At 50.9% G+C, this 19,700-nt stretch overlaps 2 protein-coding genes and 1 non-coding gene across 4 annotated transcripts; 2 read left to right on the forward strand and 1 right to left on the reverse strand.

Annotated features, from left to right (window-relative positions):
- Positions 1-1,241: 1,241 nt before the first annotated feature.
- Positions 1,242-5,332, reverse strand: PPM1N (protein phosphatase, Mg2+/Mn2+ dependent 1N (putative)). The gene is given in 7 exon segments (XM_090261468.1): positions 1,242-1,734; positions 1,736-1,798; positions 1,801-1,825; positions 3,482-3,587; positions 3,666-3,783; positions 4,370-4,966; positions 4,969-5,332. Coding segments are annotated over 7 exon segments (1,323 nt in total). The 5' UTR covers positions 5,293-5,332; the 3' UTR covers positions 1,242-1,644.
- Positions 5,333-6,504: 1,172 nt separating this feature from the next.
- Positions 6,505-15,089, forward strand: RTN2 (reticulon 2). Of its 2 annotated transcripts, XM_090261465.1 has the most exons (10): positions 6,505-6,705; positions 8,384-8,428; positions 8,550-9,020; positions 9,124-9,381; positions 11,972-12,179; positions 12,543-12,681; positions 12,823-12,892; positions 13,018-13,064; positions 14,279-14,337; positions 14,590-15,089. In XM_090261465.1, the coding sequence occupies exons 1-10, from the start codon at positions 6,672-6,674 to the stop codon at positions 14,669-14,671; spliced, it is 1,413 nt and encodes a 470-aa protein (XP_090117591.1). In that variant the 5' UTR covers positions 6,505-6,671; the 3' UTR covers positions 14,672-15,089. The 2 variants fall into 2 exon arrangements, with proteins under 2 accessions (XP_090117591.1, XP_090117593.1); XM_090261467.1 differs by lacking the exons at positions 6,505-6,705; positions 8,384-8,428; positions 8,550-9,020; positions 9,124-9,381 and adding an exon at positions 9,970-10,057.
- A 3,169-nt stretch (positions 15,090-18,258) lies between these two features.
- On the forward strand, positions 18,259-18,345 carry TRNASTOP-UCA (transfer RNA opal suppressor (anticodon UCA)). Its single transcript has one exon. It is a non-coding gene; the product is annotated as a tRNA-Sec (tRNA).
- The last annotated feature ends 1,355 nt before the right edge of the window (positions 18,346-19,700 follow it).

The raw sequence follows: 19,700 nt of genomic DNA on the forward strand, positions 1-19,700 counted from the left end.
CGTGCCACCTGCACTGCAGTCAGGAAACTTTCTAGAAAGGTACAATTAGTAAATATTTTAGGCATATTAGGTATAGAGTCTTTCACATATTTTTTACAGCCCTTTAAAATGTCAAAACCTGCCCTGGTTGGTGTGGCTCAGTGGATTGAGTGCTGGCCTGCAAACCAAAAGGTCACCGGCTCGATTCCCAGTCAGGGCACATGCCTGGGTTGTGGGCCAGGCCCCCATTTGGGGGCGCACGAGAGGCAACCGCACATTGATGTCTCCCTCGCTTTCTCCCTCCCTTCCCCTCACTCTAAAAATAAATAAATAAAATATATAAGGAAATTAATGTAAAAACCATTCTTAGCACAAGTGCTGTGTAAAACAGGTATGCACTAGAGCCCTAAGTAGCTCAGTTGGTTAGAGCATTGTCCTGACACGCCAAGGTTGTGGGTTCAAGTCCTGGTCAGGGCACATGCAAGAATCAGCCAATGAATGCATGAATAAATACAAAAGATTTTTAAGACACTATCCTAAAAGGAAACAAAAAACCGTGCATATTTACACAAGGAGCCCGACCAAGGATCTTTATGACAGCAATGATGTGAGGGCAAGAAATTGGAAATAACTTAGATGCCCTACAAGAGGAAGACGGATAGCAAAACCATTCCACATCCCTTATACGAAATACTGGACAGCAGCTAAAAGGAATGCGGTGCAAATGGCATGAAGGACGTCTCCAACATGTTATTGACTGGAAATAAACTGCCAATGATACATAGGATATGAAAAGAACCAAGGAAACACCTAAGGTACTATATACATAGGTATACAAGCAGAGTAAAAGGTCTGGAAAAATCCACTCCACAATCATTGCAGTGGTTGCCAACAGGATAGAGAATGAGATTAAGGGGTATTCGATGGTCATGGAGATCTCAAATATCATCTTGAAAATGCCAAGTTCGATCCCGCCTCTAGGCTTTCACACTAGCTGTTCCTTCTGCCTTGGGAAACTTCCCTGGAGGTATTTATATTGCTGGCTGCTTCTCTGTCAGGACTCTGCTGAATTGTCCCCTCCTCAGAGACCTTCCTTGATCCCCCCCTGTCTAAAGCATCCATCCCCAGGTGGAAAATTGAGTGGCTGAGAGGTGGGGGGTGAAGAAAGACTTTGCATTGTATACTATTTTGTACCCTTGGAATTTGAACCAAGTGAACTTATTACCATTCAGAAAAATTAATGAAAATTTAAAAAACCAAAGTAGATTTCCTTATCACATCCCCGTTTTATTTATCTTGAGACACTGGTCAGTGTCTGAGATGACCTTATTTATCGATTCCTTTTCTTTTTGTCTCCCCACACACACTTGGAGCAGGGCCCCTCGAATGGGCTGGAATCTCGTGACTCCCCTGGTTAATGGCTGTGAGCAGGTGCCCAATATATTTGCCAAATGATATTTGGGTGTTTGGGCTTTTTTCCCTCTCTACAAGATAAATGTATTTGAATCATGTAAGTATAATTTAATAATAATAACTCTCCCCTGCCTCCCACCCAAAACAGATGAAAAATGGAAAGGGAAGAGGTTATTGAACTCGGTGGTCTCTCAGTTTGTTCAGCTCTAAATACTTCACAAACATTTGGTTTGGGTTTTTTTTCTTTCCCTTCTAAATGCTAGGTGGAATTTCCCCTCTCATAAGACTTTTTGTGAGAGGGAAGTAGGAGAAGGGGAAATAAACATTCTGGGGTTCCTCCATCAGCATGTCTTCCTTCTGCTGGTCTGCGTAGCTGGGGGTGGGGAGCGTTCTAAGTTCCATTGGAGACCCCAAAGGACCACAGCTGTCAGGCCTGGAAGTCCAAGACAGAGCTTGAATGGATGCCAATGGCCTTCCTAGCCCCGTTCTGCACCTTCTGTAACACAACATATAATAGATGGTGAATAAGCAGCCCTTCTTGCCTCCCAGTATCTACTCCCCTACATTCTGGAAACACTACTCATTTTCGTTTGTGGGACCATCATTCCCCATTTCTCAAATCCATCAGGTTTGGATGCACTGGACCCCAACCCTAAGCACTAGGGGTGGGCTTGTGACCACAGTCTGGCCAGTCAGAGACACCGTGACTGACAGGCATGTGACCCAGTGCGGCCCATGAGAACCAGCTCTCGAACCATTGCTGCAACCACTGGGAGGCTGGTGCCTTCTCTCCACTAAGGATGTAAGGCTTCTGGGATGTGAGGCTGGAGCTGCAACTCTGCTACATCCTGCTGAGACCCTGCCTGGGAACGAAGCCAACTCGGAGGAACTAAAACTAAGAGATGGTGCCTGATGACATCATCTGACAACTGGATGCAGTCATGCCTTATGTCCCTGAACTCTGCAATTACATGGCCAGTAAATTCCGTTTTGCTTTCCCAGGTTTAGCTGGGTTTCTTTCCCTTACAACTCAATTCTAACAAATACCTCCCTCTGCTGCTCAGAAACTATCAACAAACCCCCTCTTGTAAATGGGAATAACCAGACTCTCCTTTCGGCTATGCAAAAGCCTTTGGGCTCTGCCCCCAACCCCGCCCCCTTCCTCCTTCCCGTTTCCTCCCTGAGCCCCACCCCACGCCTTCCTTTTTGTGGCCCCACCCACGGCCTCTTTGGACGTCTCCAATTCTCCCAGGTTATCTGGGCCCAATTCACAGTCTCTCTCCAAGACACAGACCATCCTCTGGGATATTCTGGTCTGCAGTGCATCCAGGCCTGGTCAGCAACATTCCTTGAATTTTTCTGCCTTATTCCTGGATGGAGGGGGGTGTTGCTTGGAATGATGGGGCTTTAGAGAGCATTGCAGGGGGCACATTTCTTGGAGGAGAAGCACAGTCTCTTCTGCTTCTGCTTCCCCGCCATCATACCTAGCACAATGCTTCAGGACAGGAGTGAGAATGTATTCATATGTCAGGCAAGTACCTTGTCCCCTCTGGCCTCAATTTCCCTATCACTAAAGGGAGTGGGCTGGACTACATGCTTCTAGGAGAAACATTCAAGAACATAGGGTTCTTCCCTGACCAGTATTGCCCAGTTGTTTGGGCATCATCATGCAAAGAGAAGGGTCGCAGGTTTGATTCCTGGTCAGGGCACATGCCCGGGTAGCGTGATCAGCCCCTAGTCAGGGTGCGTGTGGTGGTGGTGGTAGTGGGGGCAACTCATCGATGTTCCTCTCCCTCTCTTTCTCCCCCCATTTCCCCTCTCTCTAAAAATAAATAGACAACTGATGGAAGTTTCTCTCACACTGATGTTTCTCCTTCTCTCTCTCAAAAGATTAATTAGCATATCTTTGAGGATTTACAAAAGAGAAGGACATAGGGTCCTTACCTCCCAGCGCTCCCCGGAGTCGTGAAAGAGCTGAGAATAAGCTTCAGCGATGACAGCTGCCCTCGAGAGCAGACGCAGGCCCTCAGGAGGGGGCCCTCCTCTGGCCACCTCTCTCCCCTTTCTACCCCATCCCACCAAGACTCACTTAGAGTAGAGCCCTCCCCCAGGAGGTAAACCCGGGATGTCCTCAGAGGCTAGAGTCTTGAAGACCTTGTTCAGGCTTGGGAGCTCCTGGGCAGAGGAACACAGCTCTGAGAAGGAGGCAAGGGTTATGGGGGTCCCCCTGCTTGCCAACCACCCTTCCCGCTGAGCTTCTAGAGTTTGCCCACCGGTGACCCTGCGGCCCAGGGCTTCATCCAGCGCTAACTCCTTCCTGATCGCCTCCTCACAAGGCCTGGGGGCCCCCGGGAAGCAGACCAGGATGCAAGTCATGTTGTCCAGGCTGCCCTGAAGAAGGTGGGGAAAAGAGAGCCTGGTGGGATATGTATGAATGCCACAGATCAGGGCTCCATGCCTTTGGAAGCACAGCTCCAACAATCCTCGTGTTCTTGTGTCTCCCTCCCCAATCGCATTACACCCATTTCTCTCAAGTCCGGTCCATCTGCCGGTCTAACCTAGCTATCCTATCAGCACTAATCGTTTAGACTACGCCCTTCACTTCTAGCCCCACCCCATCAGAGAAACACGCCCTTTCTCCAAAGCTCCTCCCACTCTGCTGTCTAGCTGCTCCTTCTTGTACTAATTACCCCTCAACACCTACTCACCAGGCCATCTCATCCCAAAAGGCCACGCCCTTTTTCTTAAATCCCTCCCACTTCTTTATGTAGCACTCCAAGTACCACTTTCCCATCTTGCCTCAAGGCATACCTCAGACTCCGCACTCGCCATATTTTGGCCTTGCCCCATTTCAACAGGTTCCATTTAGTGGAGCCCCAGCCCCTCTTTAGTTTTACTCTCGACTCTGCATTTAAGACCTTCCTCCCTAAAACCGTTAGATTCTTCCCCTCAGTGATCCCAAGACACTCCCCAGGACCTTGCATAGGCACGTGTCCAACAGCTGCGCGCAAAGAAGCTCTAGGGCCAGGCCCAAGCAGAAGCGTGATGCCACCAGTCCCGCCAGGGCAGCGCCAGACATCGCGTCCCACACACCGTCGGAGGCCAGGAGTATGAACTCGTCCTCGGCCCGCCGTGCCAGGGCAGTCACCTCAGGCTCTGCAGAAACAAGCTGCAGCTCAGGGGGCCTTCCCGGAGCCTCTTTGTAGGCAAAGTCGCCCAGTGCTCTCGACACTGCTAGAGAGCCCTCGAGACGCCGGCGGCAGATGGTGCCGCCCACGTCATGGATACGTTCGCGTTCCCGAGGCCGGAGGGGTCGATGGTCCTCGGTGCTGAAGGCCACAGCTCCCGCGCGGCTCAGCACCGCCCGAAAATCACCGCAGTGGGCCAGGTACAGAAAGCGCGGGGAGACAAGCAACGCCACCGCCGTGAATCCTCCCGGCTCGCCGCGTGGCCAGAGCGAGCGCAGGCGTGCGTCCGCGCTCAAGAAGGCAAGGCGAAGCGCCCCGCACACGCCCTCGGGCTCGTCAGTCGCCGGGCTCAAGGCCTCAAGCACATGGCCTGGCAGGTGGCGCGCGCGCCTAAGAGGGCTGCTCGCGCCCCGCCATGGCCGTCGAGGACAGCATAAAAAGCCCGGCCCGGGGGGAGCCCGGGTAAAGCGAGCCATGCGCAATGCGCGTCCTCCATGTGCGCGCGCCAGCCTTGAGCTGCGCTCGCCCCGAAGCGCAGGCCCCAAGATGCTGCCTCACCCCCATGCGGCCGCTGGGCGCATCGCGGCGCGTCCTAAAGGAACCGAGGCCCATCCGGAGCCCTGTGCCCCTCCTCCTCTTCCTCTTCCCCCTCCTCTTCTTCCTTGGGAGCTGAACAGAGGAGACGCTCCAGCAGGCGGGCAAGGGCCGCCATCCTTCGTCCCTGGGATCAGGAAGGCTCCACCCTTTGCACCTGCCCCACCCCCTGCATTAATCCCGTCCTCTGTGAGATTTTAAACCACCTTGCTTTGCCCTTGACCTGCAATCAAGTCGAATCACTAGAAGAGGTTGGACTCTTCGGTTTCCTTTCTCTCGCACCTTCAAAGCAAAGTTTGGGATCAGGGTCAGGGAAAAATAATAGTAGCAAACTAGCATTTACTATGTGTTACACACTATTTTACATCATCATTTCCGATTCATCAAAAAGAAAACCGAGTCTCAGAACAAGCAGGAACACGAACTTAGAACCGTATTCTCCACTCCACACTCTTGGCTCCCGTCCCAGCCCTGCTCTGTCCAAGCTCCGTCCACCTCAAAGGACCCAACCCCATTTTAAAATCTTTAAATCCTCTGTTTGTTTTTAGTTCTACTCTACTCCTTCGGGGTCTCGCCCCTGGCCTCCGGTTGCTTCTTTTCCAGGTCCTGCCACTCATGCAAGCCCACAGTCTCAAACTCTTGAATTTTCTCAGTCCTGGCCCCACCTCTAGCTCCACCTCTTAACTCCAGGCCAGCCCCTGCACTCTGCCTAGCCAAGGCAGGCCTCTTCTCTCCAGGTTACGCCCACCTTCTGGGCCACTCTCCTTCCCGTGCTAGTGCTGTTCCCTTTAGGCCACGCCTTTAGCTCCTCTGTCGCTGACCGGCCCCGCCCAACTACAGAATACGTAATTATTCATTTGCTTAAGTCCCACCCATGTCTGAGATCCTCCCCAGATCTCAAAACTTTCTGGGTAGTTTCTATCCGCCCCCCTTTCCCACTCCCTTTGAGAATCTAGGCTCATATCCTACCTCAGAGCAGTAGAATATCTTCTATTCAATGCCACCTCTACCTCCGCTCCTCTGAGATCCACGCCCCCAACCGTTCTTTCCCGAGCCCCACCTCCGACCCTAGGCTCCGCCCCTTTCATATAGGCTCCGCCCCTTTCATATAGGCTCCGCTCTTCAGCCCGCCTTTGAGACGTCGGGGCCCGGTAGCCTAGTCTCCGAGCCCCTCCTCTCTAGTAGAAAAGCCCCACCGCTCCTCCCGGGCCCCACGGTGTTGCCCCGCCCCCTGCCCTCCCTCAGGTTCCGCCCCGCCTGTCACTGGCCCCGCCCCCCGCTCCGCGCTGCAGTGCCTTCCCCACCGTGGCCCCTCCCGCCGCGGAGCCGAGCAGCGAGCGGTGGCAGTGGCGGCGGCTGCTGGAGCAGCCCAGGAGGAGAAGGCGGCAAGGATGGCGGCGGCGGCGTGGGCTCGATGGAGATGAGTGCCCGCGGCCCCAGGCCCAGGGCGGCGTGGCCGGAGTGGGCGGGGGTCCCGATGCAGTCCCAAGGGGGGCCATGGGGCAGGTCCTGCCGGTCTTCGCCCACTGCAGTGAGTAGGGGCAGGCTCCGGCCTGATGTGGGGCCCAGAGGCTCAGATGGGCTCCTCCTCGGTATCCTCTCCGCGTCCGGCCGCGGGAGAGCAGGGATGGGGGAGGAGGCGAAGGAGACAAAGGAAGCTCTCCCCTCCCCCCGCGATCTAGTGGCGACGGGGGCGCCCTGACCCGGAGGACTTGAGAGAGACAGGGCGGAGTTGGGGGCTCCGAGATAACTGGCGTGGGGCGCTCTGGGTGCAGGGATGTGCTGCTGGGCCCCGCCCAGGGATGAGGACGTTCACCGGGAGCTGTCCCCTTCCCTGGTGCTGGCCGCAGCCGGCGGGGAGGGTAGCTGAATGGAGGGATTGAGCTAGGATGGAGAAGAAGGGTCAGACCCCCCTCCATCGCCCACCTTCGCATCCTGCCTCCTTTTTCTGCCCTGACTCACAGGCAGCGCTGACCTCGCCCAAATTGTCCAGCCTTCTGTCCCTGGGAAACAGGCATTCCTGGGTTGCGGCCAAGACTCCTGGGTCCTTAGCGGGCTTTACCACTGATTAGTAGTAACCCTGGAGGAGACTCACTCTGCTCCGGGGCTCTGATTCCTGGCGTCCGATTCCCCAGCTAAGAAAACAAGGTGGGGGCGGAGGGCGTCTGATTCCAATTCCCAAAGGCATTGAGCAACTCCTCTAGGCAAAGCCCCAAGCTCAGTGGCTCTGAGGGGCTGGATTCCACAACTGAAAATGACTTGTCTGGTCCTCACGATCCCTGATCCAAGAGCTCTAATAGGCCTTGACTAATATCCTCTGTCCCACACTCCAGTGGTTCTGACAGATGGGGATTTCAATACTGTCAGATCTAGCCATTTGCATGTTTGGGAAGACCAGATGCCAAAATTCTAAGAATTTGCTATTTCAGCATTTTCGAGTATCATCCCAAAATTCTAAGATCGTGTCCTTATCTTGTCGTACAAAGGATGGCCCTACATGATCACCCCCTCCACGTTATCTATCATCCCTCACCTCCCCTTCATCCACTCAGTTACTCTGCTCCCATAACACCTTTGCACCTCACTGTTCCTCAGATATGCCAAGCAGTGCCTACCTCAGGGCCTTTGCACTGAGCTTTTCCATCTGCCTGGAAGACTCTTCGCTAGATATCTGCATGGATTCCTCACTTCATTCAGACCTCTGCTCAGATGTCATCGTATCAGAGAAGTCTTCTGTCCACCCTGTCTGAAACAGCACCCTCTCACTTTCTTTTCCCTAACCCAGCTTTATGTTTCTCCACACACTTAACATCATCATATATTTAATCGTTTATTGTCTGCCTTGTCCATAAGGGATAAGCTTTATGAGGGCAGGGATTTTGTCTGTTTTGTTTGCAGCTATGTCCTTAGGGTCTAAACAGTGCCTGGCACATAGTGGGCACTTGATAAATGGTTATTGAAAGAAAGAGTGAATTGAAACCTAAAGTCCCTAATTAAAAAATTCTGAGATTAGGGTTTCTGGATTTGAACTAAGACTGGGCTTCTAGTAGAAGTGACAGGTTTTACTGTCTGTATGCAGAACATTCTAAAGGCCCTATGATTCAAATATTCTAAGATTCCTTGATTCGGACCATCCAAGTTTCCAGGATTCGGACAGTGATTTGGACAGTCTAAACCTCTAAGAATCTTTTACTTTTTCCCTCTCGCAGAAGAAGCTCCATCTACAGCCTCGTCTACCCCTGACTCCACGGAAGGTAAGTGGAGGGGGAGGATGTGAGAATGTGACTTGAAAGGGCTGGCAGCTGGGTGGGAGGGTTGAGGAGAGCTGGTCAGAGACCGCTGGTCAGAGCTCACGCCCTCCTTTGCTCACTGCAGGAGGGAACGACGACTCAGATTTTCGGGACTTGCACACAGCCCGGGAGTTCTCGGAGGACGAGGAAGAGGAGACCACGTCGCAGGACTGGGGCACCCCCCGGGAGCTGACCTTCTCCTACATCGCCTTCGATGGTGTGGTGGGCTCCGGAGCCCGCCGGGATTCAGCTGCCCGCCGCCCCCGACCCCAGGGCCGCTCAGTCTCTGAACCACGAGACCCACCCCCTCAGCCTAGCCTGGGTGACAGCTTGGAGAGCATCCCCAGCCTGAGCCAATCCCCGGAGCCCGTGCGCCGGGGAGATCCTGACACTGCCCCTCCGGCTGAGCACCCCCTGGAGGACCTGGGGCTCCAGCTGGACCAGCTGGACTGGGCAGTCCGGGGCCCTGGGCCCGGGGAGGACTCTGCCACCAGTAGCTCCACCCCCCTGGAAGACGAGGAGCCCGACAGATCAGAGACAAGAGAGCCTGGGAAAGGTGAGATTTCCTGAGGTGCTGGGGCCAAAGTCGCAAGGGTGAGTAGTCACTTCTCAGGGCACCTCCAAGGTGAAAGCTCATGGCCTTCTCTCTAACGCGCCAGAACTGGACCTACAACTCGGACTCGCTCAGTCCTCGCCGCCCGAAGTGTTGACTCCACAGCCCAGCCCTGGCTCTGGGACCCCCGAGGCCCGTACCCCGTCTCCCACTGGATCTCGGGATTCGAACTCTTGGCCCAATGAGCCCTTACTGGACGAGAAAGAGGAAGAGCCATGGGGGCAGCTGGATCGGGAGCCAATCACGGGGCAGTGCCTCGTTAGCACGGACCAATCAGAATTCACATCGGAACCACACTTTCTAGGTAAACTGAGCAAAGATGCTTCTTTGGATTACAGTGAGAGTGGGAGGGTTGCAATTTAAAGGGACCAACTTCGTGAAGGAATGGAGGAGTGGAGAAGGTAGGAGGTATTACTATCAGCTAGACATTATAAACTCCAGCCTTTAAGATTTTTTCTCGTTATCTAAGATTACCATTGGCTCTTTTTATAAGTTTCCCTTCCACTTGAGAAGTTAGCCCTCCTGCGAGTTTTAGGATTGGATGGTTGCTAAAAATAATCCCTCTTTTGGAGTGCTCCCCCTAGGGGCTGTTTTTGGATAGGCCAAATCCCTGAAAAAATAAGGCTCTCTTCTAGGTGTGGCTGTGGGACATTGATAAATAAACTCTGTGCCTTTTAAAAACTCTCCTCTACCCTGGCCACATCAATTAGCCAGTTGCAAATAGACCCTGCCTTACTTTAAAATATGTTCGCCCTCCATGAACCGCCAAGTGTTGCTTATACACATCATTGCTTTTGGCTGTTTACAAAGAGAGCCACCCCTTTTTGGACTTGTCCCCACCTCTATAAAGAGCCATTGGCTGGGTAGAAAGGGGCCCCGCCCCCCTACTCCCTCCCTCCGGGATCCACTGAAGTGGGCAAAATCCCCGAGAAGCAGCGGTGTCTGCAGCCTTTCACGCGGAGCAGAGATGGGGAGTAAAGGTGGGCATGCGGGGCGGAATGGGACGGGGGCTGGGGGACGGCGGAAAGGAATCTGGATTCGCTATAGCCTTCAAATCTGGGGGAATGTTTCTTACTGGTCCCGGATTCCCCAGAGCTGCAGGCTGGGGCTAGGGGGCTTTGGGGGTGTCTAGGGAGGGCGTGGAGGGAGCGTGGGGTACCCTCTTCCCCAAGACAGAGCTTTGGAGCCTAAGAGCAGGTAGGCCCCCTCCCCCAGCCTCAGGCCCAGGCGGCGCTGTCACTCAGTCGTTGGATGGGCCAGCGCAGCTGCAGGCGAGGCCCCCTCCCCCCAGCGTGCCTAAACTTAGCCCCCGCCTCAGACGACCCGGCTCCTCCCCCACCCACTGGCACCAGCTTCGGGGAGACTACGGGGGAAGGCCCTACGCGTTGGGGTTGCAGGAGGCCTGCCCTAGTTAGATGCAGATGGGAGGATGTGTACAGGGAAGATGCAGAAGGAAAGGCAGTCAGACTCTGAGAAGAACCAGTCCGGATGGGTCAGAGTTTGATTGGAACGAGGGTGAGGGGATAGAAGAGGTCTGGAAAGAATTGGAGGGTTCTGGGTTCTGGTTCAGGGCTCAAATGGGAGCGGAATATTGGGAGAGCTGATGACGTTTATATGGGTGAGATGAAATATTGGGGGCCGAAGGTCATAGGTCAGGACTCAGGTTGGGCTTGGGGGGCTAAGTTCAGGGGCTCAGATAGAGGTCAGAACTGAGCCCTGGCCAGGTAGTTCAATTGATTAGAGCCAAGGTTGCAGGTTTGATCCCTGATCAGGGCACCTACAAGAAGCAACCAATTAATGCATAAATGGGTGGAACAACAAACTGATGTTTCTCTCAAATCAATTAAAAAAATTTTTTTTAAGAAAAAGGTCACCCCTGGCTGGTGCGGCTCAGTGGATTGAGCGCGGGGCTGTGAACCAAGGGATCCCCAGTTCCATTCCCAGTCAGGGCACATGCCTGCGTTGTGGGCCAGGGCTCCAGTTGGGGGCACTCATGAGGCAACCACACAGTGATGTTTCTCTCCCTCTGCTTCTCCCTCCTTTCCCCTCTCTAAAAAATAAATAAGACCTTTAAAAAAAACTAACCCTTTAAAGAAGGAGGTCAGAAATTTGGGATTTGGGTTAGGGCTTAGAAAAATGTGTTGGTAAGGGGTATCCAGGAGATACTGCTTTACACCTATCAGGTTGCCCAGAAATAAAAAGAACAATAACACCAGGATGCTGGAAAATGATCACTCTCACTTTGCTCGTGGAAATAAGAATTGTTACAGTCTTGCTAGTAAGCAATCTGAGAATATTTATGACATTCATAAATACATAACTAGTCCACCCAGCCATTCCATCCCTGGGATTCTATCTGCTTAGAAAGTCTAGGAGATAAGAGTATCTGTAGAAAGCTAGTGTTTGCAAGTACTCTTGGGGAAAGGATACAAAATAAAATGAATGGTCCAGCAATAGACACATGATTGGATACAATGAATTACACTGCAGAACATTCTGGTGCTCTTAAAAAGAATGAATTAAGAGTTATTCCAGTTGACTAGCAGAGAATTCTAGGAGGGAAAGCAGAGTGAGAGATGTATGAAGCAGCAAAGTGTATATGTGGTTCCATTTTTCATAAATGATGACCAAAATTATATCCACACACAATTTATGGTAGGAGTAATAAGATAAAGAGATAAAGAGACTTGCTAGATGGTTAACTTGGGTTTTCCAAGAGGAGAAGAGGGGAAGCAACAAGGAATAACAGAAGACTCTAATACTTTGGAAATTGGATTAAGGCTGAGACTGGTGTGTCCAGGGATCAGAGTTCAGTCCTGAGACAGGAAATGGGAGGTCAAGAATTCAGCCAGGCCAGATCCAAAGCCCCGCCTGATTGCTCCCCTCCTCCACAGTGGCGGACCTGTTGTACTGGAAGGACACGAGGACATCAGGAGTGGTCTTCACAGGCCTCATGGTCTCCCTGCTGTGCCTCCTGCACTTTAGCATCGTGTCCGTGGCCGCCCATGTGGCCCTGTTGCTGCTCTGTGGCACCATCTCTCTCAGGGTTTACCGAAAAGTGCTGCAGGCCGTGCACAGGGGGGATGGCTCCAACCCCTTCCAGTGAGAACCCCAGCCCCTAACCCTGACTCTGTCCAGACCCCATTGCTGACCCTAAGTCATGACCCATGACCTCAGATCAGGCACCAATTTCTCACCCTGGCCCTGACCCATCCTACTCTTCTTTCTGACTCCAACCTGACCCTGACTTTAAATCACTCTCTGACCCTTCACTTGCAGCTTTAACCTCTGATCCTAACCTCTTACCCCGAATTCTTGGTCCCATCTCCTGACCCTGACCTTGGTCTTAGCCCTATACACCTGACCTTCTCCCAAACCCCTATTTCTCGCCCTTGTCCCAGCTACACCTCTCAGCCTGGGCCCTGTCCACCCACTGAGTCACCTCACACCCCTTTGTCCTCTCAGGGCCTATCTGGACGTGGACCTGACCCTAACTCGGGAGCAGACAGAACGTTTGTCCCAGCAGATTGCCTCCAAAGTGGTCTCTGCGGCCACCCAGCTGCGTCATTTTTTCCTGGTAGAAGACCTCGTGGACTCCCTGAAGGTGCTCTGAAGCCCCCATTCCCTCCTGGGTTCCCCACATTCATCTTCCTGCCCCCAGGGGGGTTAAGAGGGCCATTTCTGGGTAAGTTCACAGCCTGGGGAGTGCTTTATAGGCTCTGCTGACCCTGACCCTCACCCCCAGCTGGCCCTTCTCTTCTACATCTTGACCTTCGTGGGTGCCGTCTTCAATGGTTTGACTCTTCTCATTCTGGGTGAGCTGGGAAGGCTGTGGGGGGCTGGGTGAGGAGGTGGGTCATTGCGGTGGATGGTGGACAGGGCTCTAGATGGAACTGTTAATCTGTTGGAAGAACCCTGACCTCCACCTCTGTGCCCACAGGAGTGATTGGTTTATTCACCATTCCCCTGCTGTACCGGCAGCACCAGGTAAGTGGGACAGGCCCTCAGTTGGCAGTATCCCAGTCACGTGCAGGTGGTTTGTCTGCCCCCTGCCTCTTACCAGAGTCCCATTGACAGATGTTCCAGCCAGAGACAGGAAGATCAAATGGTGTTTCTCCCCCTGAAAGAATCAGGATCTGACTGACATATGTCCGAGCCAGACACTGGTGGTCTGGCTGCTGCCCCTCAACGGAATTAGAGTCTAATTAATATGTTTCAACAGCCAAAGACGGGCATTTTCATTGGCGTCCCCTAACAGAGCCAGGATCTGACTGACATGCCCCAACCCAAGGCAGGCAGACTAACTGATGCTCTTCCCTGACAATGCATCCAAGGTCCAAGGTCCGACTGGCATGTCCTAGCTACAGAGAGTCAGTCTAACTGATGTCTTCTCTCCCTGACACAGCCTCAAACGGAACAACACTCATCCTAGCCAGAAACAGGCAGACAGATGAATGCCTTCTTCCCCTGATACCACCAGAGACTGACAAACACATATTCCAGTGGCAGACAGACAGCCAAACTGATGCCATCTATACGTACACATAGTCTGGGTCTGATGGACATCATCCCAGCCAACACAGGTGAACTGACTGATGCGCTCACTCCCTAAAACGGCCAGGGACTGACATCTCAATCAGAACTGGGAGGTTGACTATTGCCCAGAATGCTGACAGAGCCAAGGCCAACTGACATATATCCTATCCAGAGACAGGCAGATGGACTGACAGTCCCTTCTCCAGCACAGCTGTGAGCCAAATAGTATATGTCCTTGCCAGAGAGATGGTTCTAACTCCTTCACATGCTGGAATCACTGAGACCTCAAAGTCAACTAACACACTGAATTAAACTACTATTTAGATTAATGACAGCCAACACCAATGCCCTCTACTCTCACCCTACCCCTAAACATACACACACATCCCTCAACCAAAGATTAACAGTCATGCCTAGGTAACAGGCTGTCAAATCCTTGTATGTCTACATGCCATCACTCCCTGCACAGAGTTGGCTCAACTGACTGACACTTCAACTTGAACTTTTCTTCCAGGGTATTTTATCAGGTTAAAGTTGAAAGTGGATTGGTGGGCCATTTCCCCCAACTCCTGGTTTGGAGGTGGGGGAGAAAGCAGACTTCTGAATGAATTAGGGAATGGAACCCCCCTCTAATCTCTCCTTTGATGTGTTCTTGGTCTCCCCAGGCCCAGGTTGACCAGTATGTGGGATTGGTGACCAATCAGTTGAGCCACATCAAAGCTAAGTAAGGGCATGAGGTGGAGGTGGATGAGATGGGGAAGGGGGAATTTGGGAACCCCCACTCCCATTCCCTGTCCCTAAATCTCCTAGGGCTGAATTATCCTTTCTCGAAGAAGGGTGCCAGACAATTCCAACATAAGCCATTAGATGGAGGGCAGGACTGGCTTTGGGTTAGCTCCGCCAATCAGCTTTCCCCTTAGTTCTCATGTACCTTCCCAGCCTTTTGCCCCACCTGACTCTACCTGTTTTTCCTCAGGATCCGATCTAAGATCCCAGGGACCGGACCCCTTGCCTCGGCAGCAGCCACAATCTCTGGATCCAAAGCCAAAGCCGAATGAAACCGGTGTCTCTGCCTGCGGGACGCCTGCCCCCACCCCCTGCACAGCCCTCTGCTCCCCTCAATCTCCTTTTCATTCCCACCCTCTTCCCTCCTCAGCCCCAGCCATTTCCGGGTGGGTGTCTGGATCACTCACACCAGGGATTTAGCGCAAATTGCCTAAGCGGCCGGGACTACATTTCCCAAGAGGCTCTGCTCTAAGAGTCCAGGGAAAACGAGGCCCCTTGGCCGGGGTCCTGCTGGGACTTGTAGTTGCCTAGCTGGGACACCCGCCCTGCGCTTACGTGACCCCGCCGCTGGAGGAGCCGTGAGGGGTTGCTGTTTTCTGGACGCTACTGGGCCGAACGCCCGGGCTTTGCATGGGGCCCAGGGGAGGCCTGAGCTTGGATTTACACTGTAATAAAGACTTCTGTGGAAAACCCAAGGCTTCCTGTTCTTCAAGGCACCCCCCCCCGCGCCCCAGCTTTCACCTTCCTTCACTGAAAAACACTTAAGCAATATTCAAGAAGGAACCCTCCCCATTCATGCGGAAGAAGCCCCCTTTACCATCTGTTTAGATGATGAAATGATTGAGGGGAGGACAGTGAGAGATTGCCCACTCCAGGGCTAAGCAAGCCTTGGCAGCCACTTTCAATACCTGTGCTAAAGGCAGACATCACTAGTCGATCCCCACACTCTACCTGCTGCGCAGCCATTTCACCAAGAGCCAGACAGTATCCAACTGCCTTCTGAAGGACTGCCCCGCAGACCTCCGAACCCTCACTTGTCCTACCTCAGAGATGTCCTCTCTGTCCACATCAGGCCTGAGACCGGGGTTTGGCCCTGGGCCTCTATTCCCTCACCTCCCACATCTAATCAGTCAGGAAGCCATGTCTATTTTATCTCCCAAACGTCTCTCATCCACCCACTTATTCCAACTGCACTGGGACCAAATACCTGGCCTCATGGCCTCTCTGGGCCTCAATTTCAAAACTGTAACCCGAGGGAGGAAAAGAAAGGACACCAAAGTCTAAAGATTTACAGACCTGAATTTGAATCCCACTTTTACTACCTCTTGGCTGTGTGATCTGAAGCGAGAGACTTCATCTCTTGAAGCCTCGGTTTCCTCAAATGAAAAAGTGTCACCATAACCATATCTATATGTAAAGCCCTTGTCATAGGACCTGGCATATAAAAAATGTCCAGCCCTGGCTGGTGTGGCTCAGTGGATTGAGCGCCAGCCTGAGAAACCGAAACGTCACTGGTTCGATTTCTAGTCAGGGCACAGGCCTGGGTTGCAGGTCAGGTCTCCAGCTGGGGGCATGGGAGAGGCAACCGATCGATGTGTTTCTGGCACATCTATGTTTATCCCCCTCTCTTTCTTCCTCCCTTCCCCTCTCTTTAAAAATAAATAAATAAAGTCTTTTAAAAAATGTCCATGAAACAAAAGCTGCTATTGTTATTTATCTATGACATGTTTTCCAAAACCTCAGTCCTTTCCTCACAACTTTCATGATCATATCACCTCTTCTGCTATTTACCTAATATTTTTCTTTAAACTGCTTTATTCAAAAGATTTAAAAAATGTTTTTTTAAAGGAAATGTTACTTCACTACCAAGGAATTCGTATCACTTGCCAGAAATAGTGATAACAGTAACAAGAAACAAAATTATTAACATTTTAAATGTTTGTTGTGCATCACCTAAAATTATCTCACTTTTCTCTAGCAACACATTTTACATTTTAGGAGACAGATGATGTTACAGGAGCAGTAGTCACAGCCCCAGAATTTGTATACAGGGGTTGCCTGGCCATTATTATCTAACTAAAAGAAAGGGGGCTTGGTGGGGGGCTTTCCTCAAAACTAGATTTGTTAAGCAGAGACAATGTTTTAAATTTCCAAATTTAAGGAAAATTATAGGATGCTTTTATTCACACTTTACAATAGACAAAGTGTTCTTTTGTCTATATCAAAGAATGGAAGAAGACGGACTGGTTGAAATTATGGGTCCAGGAATGACTGAAGTCTCCAAGCCCATCCTTGGCACCCCCACCCCCACCCAGGAGGCAGGAAAACAGGTTGCATATTGAAAGAGCCTTTACTGAGTGCTTCCTAGTTACCTGGCCCTGTGCCATACTTTTATATCTATCTGCTGATTACCATTCCTCCACTTAAATCAGTTGTACTGATCTTGTCTTCCAGATGGGGAAACTGAGATTCAGAGGATAGTAATAAGTCTTTTATTCATCCTACAAATATTTACTAAGCATATGCTACATGCTCAAGCACTCTTTAGGAACTAGGGATGTAGAAGTGAACCAGAACAAAGTCCATAGTTAAATGGAGCTAATATTCTAGTGGGAAGAGACAGACAGACAGTAAGCAAAATGGACATAAATTGGCAGCATGATGGAGAAGAGGCCAGCAGGGTAAGGGGATATAGTGACAGGACCGGCTATTTTAAACTGGTGGTCAGGGAAGGTCTCGTTAAGTGGTGATATTCGAGCAGAGGCCAGAGTGAAGGGAGGCAGCAAGCCATGTGAACATGTGGAGGAAAGGAGATTCAGATTCAGACAGGCGAATGAGCAAACGCAACGGCCCTGAGAAGGGAGCATGCCTGGTGTGTGTAGCAGAAGACGTTTATACCAGAAGTCAAGTATATGAGGAAAGAGTAGTAAATGGGGTCAGAGGAGTGAAAGGGGCTAGATTATAAGGATGTATTTGTAAGGTTGTGGTGAGAGATTTTGCTCTGAGATGGGAGCCAAGGGAAGGTTTCGTGTGGAGGAAAGATATTGTTGTCAAAGGATCACTGACTTCGGTTGTAAAAAGATAACCTTTTGGGTAATAATAATTATGATGGCACGGGTTTGATTGGTTTGATTCCCTCAGGTGGGTGGACTGCATGAAGTACAGTACTGTTCGTTCCTCAGCCTCATTTTCCTAGGCCATAAAATGCAGGTACAGAAATTGATAAATTCTAGGGGCTAAGCTGGATAGGGACAGAATTTCTGTCGTCCCCAGTACCTAGGACAGTGCCTGGGACTCAGTAGGCGCTCAATAAATATTTGAATTAGCGTAGGGCCCTGTAAAACGCTGAAGTTCCATAAAAGAACAGCAGGTGTCGCACCAGTCCTATAACCGCCTGCTGGAGCCTCTGAGGCTTGTCTAAATCAGACTGTAGCAGGACCCCACTCACTCGAATTCGGATTTTCCAGGGTACGGGCTTCCGAGGCGGAATTAGGAGTCTTTTCTCTCTTTCTCTTTCTTTTCTTTTCTTTTTTGAGTCTTTTCTTTTGAGAATCTGATTTCTCACTTGGAAAAAAGAGGCTCTGGCCCTTTAACAACTACTGGAGAGTGGGCCAGGTTCTCTAGAGCCGTTTCCCAGAATGCGCAACGCTATGCAAATGAACGGTTCCCAAAGCTAAGATGATTTGTACCATGTGAACAAAGATAATATTCTGAAAGGCCATATGCCATAATAAATAACTAATAAGAACTTATAGATATTGAAGTAAGGAGTCTCAGGACTTTCCAAAATTAACCACCATAGCTCTAAAATCTATGAATTTATGGCCTTTATATAACTGGCTGGGGAAAACAGAGTCCTGCCCGGATGATCCTCAGTGGTCTGGGGTGCAGGCTTCAAACCTGTAGCTGTTTAGCGACAGAGTGGTTCAATTCCACCTTTCGGGCGGTGAAGAATTGAACGGTTTTTTTCCTTCCCCGAAAAATAGACCCTAGAGTGCGGGTTGACGCCAGCGCCTGGAGAGGTCGCTGCAGTCCTACGCATCACGATTTACCCTAAGCGGGTCTCTTTCTGTGGTTACATCTTTTCCGCGAATATCAAAAACTCCAAAAGATGAAGAAAAACTCATCTACCCTCTCAGTTCTAGAATATTTAATTTGAAATTATATTGGATCTCTCCCTTTCGCTTACTCACCCACTTAGTCGTTTGTGCTCACTCATGTATTTAACCAGGCATGCCCTTTATTAACCAGTCAAATACCTATTAATTTGTTCATTAATTCATTCACTCATTTAACAAGTAGTTTCTCCATGCCTGGCCCTGCACTGGACGGTGCTGGGACACAATGGTGACAACGACCCTGGCCCTGGCCTTATGGTACTCCCAGTCCAGTGGTAAGAAAAACATCAAACCATCATTGATTATACACTTGATTAACAATTAGAAAGGAGATGACTACTGGGAAGGAAAGTACAAATCATATGAGACTGTCAAATAAGGATACCCGAGTTCAGGTGGGGTGTCAGGGTAACGTTTGAGCAGACACCTGAAGGATGAAGGGGGATTAACCAGCAGCGGGAGAAATATTCCTGGTGGGAGTCAAGGTGGCCGCAATAATGGCAATGGAGAAGGCGATCATTGTACCTTTACTCCGCTAAGCACTGTCGTACACGAGCTCACTGACTCCTCACTACAGGTCCACTCTGCAGCTGAAGAAACTGACTCTCCCAATTCTGTTCAGTTTGGATCGTCCCTGACAGTGTCCCCCACTGCACTGTGAACCCTAGGAAGGGATAGCCTGGGCCTGTCTCAGTGCAATTATCCAGTTTAGCCAATCTTGGGTTGATCCTGATAGGATGAATAAGAGACTGTTATTACTATGTTCATAACCCAGAAGTAGTCATGCAAAAAGCAAGAGGAAACTCATCTGCATATTTGTCATCTTCCATATTTTTGTGGTTCATAGGACTTCCAAAGCCCAACTCAAGTGTTCTTCAGAATATCAGGATGTATACTTCCAGCTGCTCTACCCGTGCAATTTTTGCTCTCATCATCCCAAGAGCATACAGGGTCCAACATAAGTTCCACCCTCACACGGAAACCTTCATGGCTCTTTAGCATTTCAGTACCACACACCTCACAGCTAATATTCTGCCTCCTTTTTTTCTAGCAGGAGGCACAACCTGTGTGTGTGGGAAGTCCTCCTGACTGTCTACCCTCCCTCCATCCTGCTGTAGGCTGATTCACTAGTAGGAGTTCCAGCATGTATGCATGTGCATATAGTCCCCACAGCAATCTAACC

The sequence above is a fragment of the Furipterus horrens genome, unplaced genomic scaffold (assembly GCF_987537825.1).
Source record: "Furipterus horrens unplaced genomic scaffold, mFurHor1.1.pri manual_scaffold_13, whole genome shotgun sequence".
Classification (NCBI taxonomy): Eukaryota; Metazoa; Chordata; class Mammalia; order Chiroptera; family Furipteridae; genus Furipterus; species Furipterus horrens.

Coding starts and splice junctions, on each gene's coding strand:
- RTN2 (XM_090261465.1), top strand. CDS start 6,672: ATGGGGCAGGTCCTGCCGGTCTTCGCCCACTGCA. Junction 9,382..11,971: donor ATCGGAACCACACTTTCTAG/GTAAACTGAGCA, acceptor CCTCCTCCACAG/TGGCGGACCTGTTGTACTGG. Junction 12,180..12,542: donor GATGGCTCCAACCCCTTCCA/GTGAGAACCCCA, acceptor TTGTCCTCTCAG/GGCCTATCTGGACGTGGACC.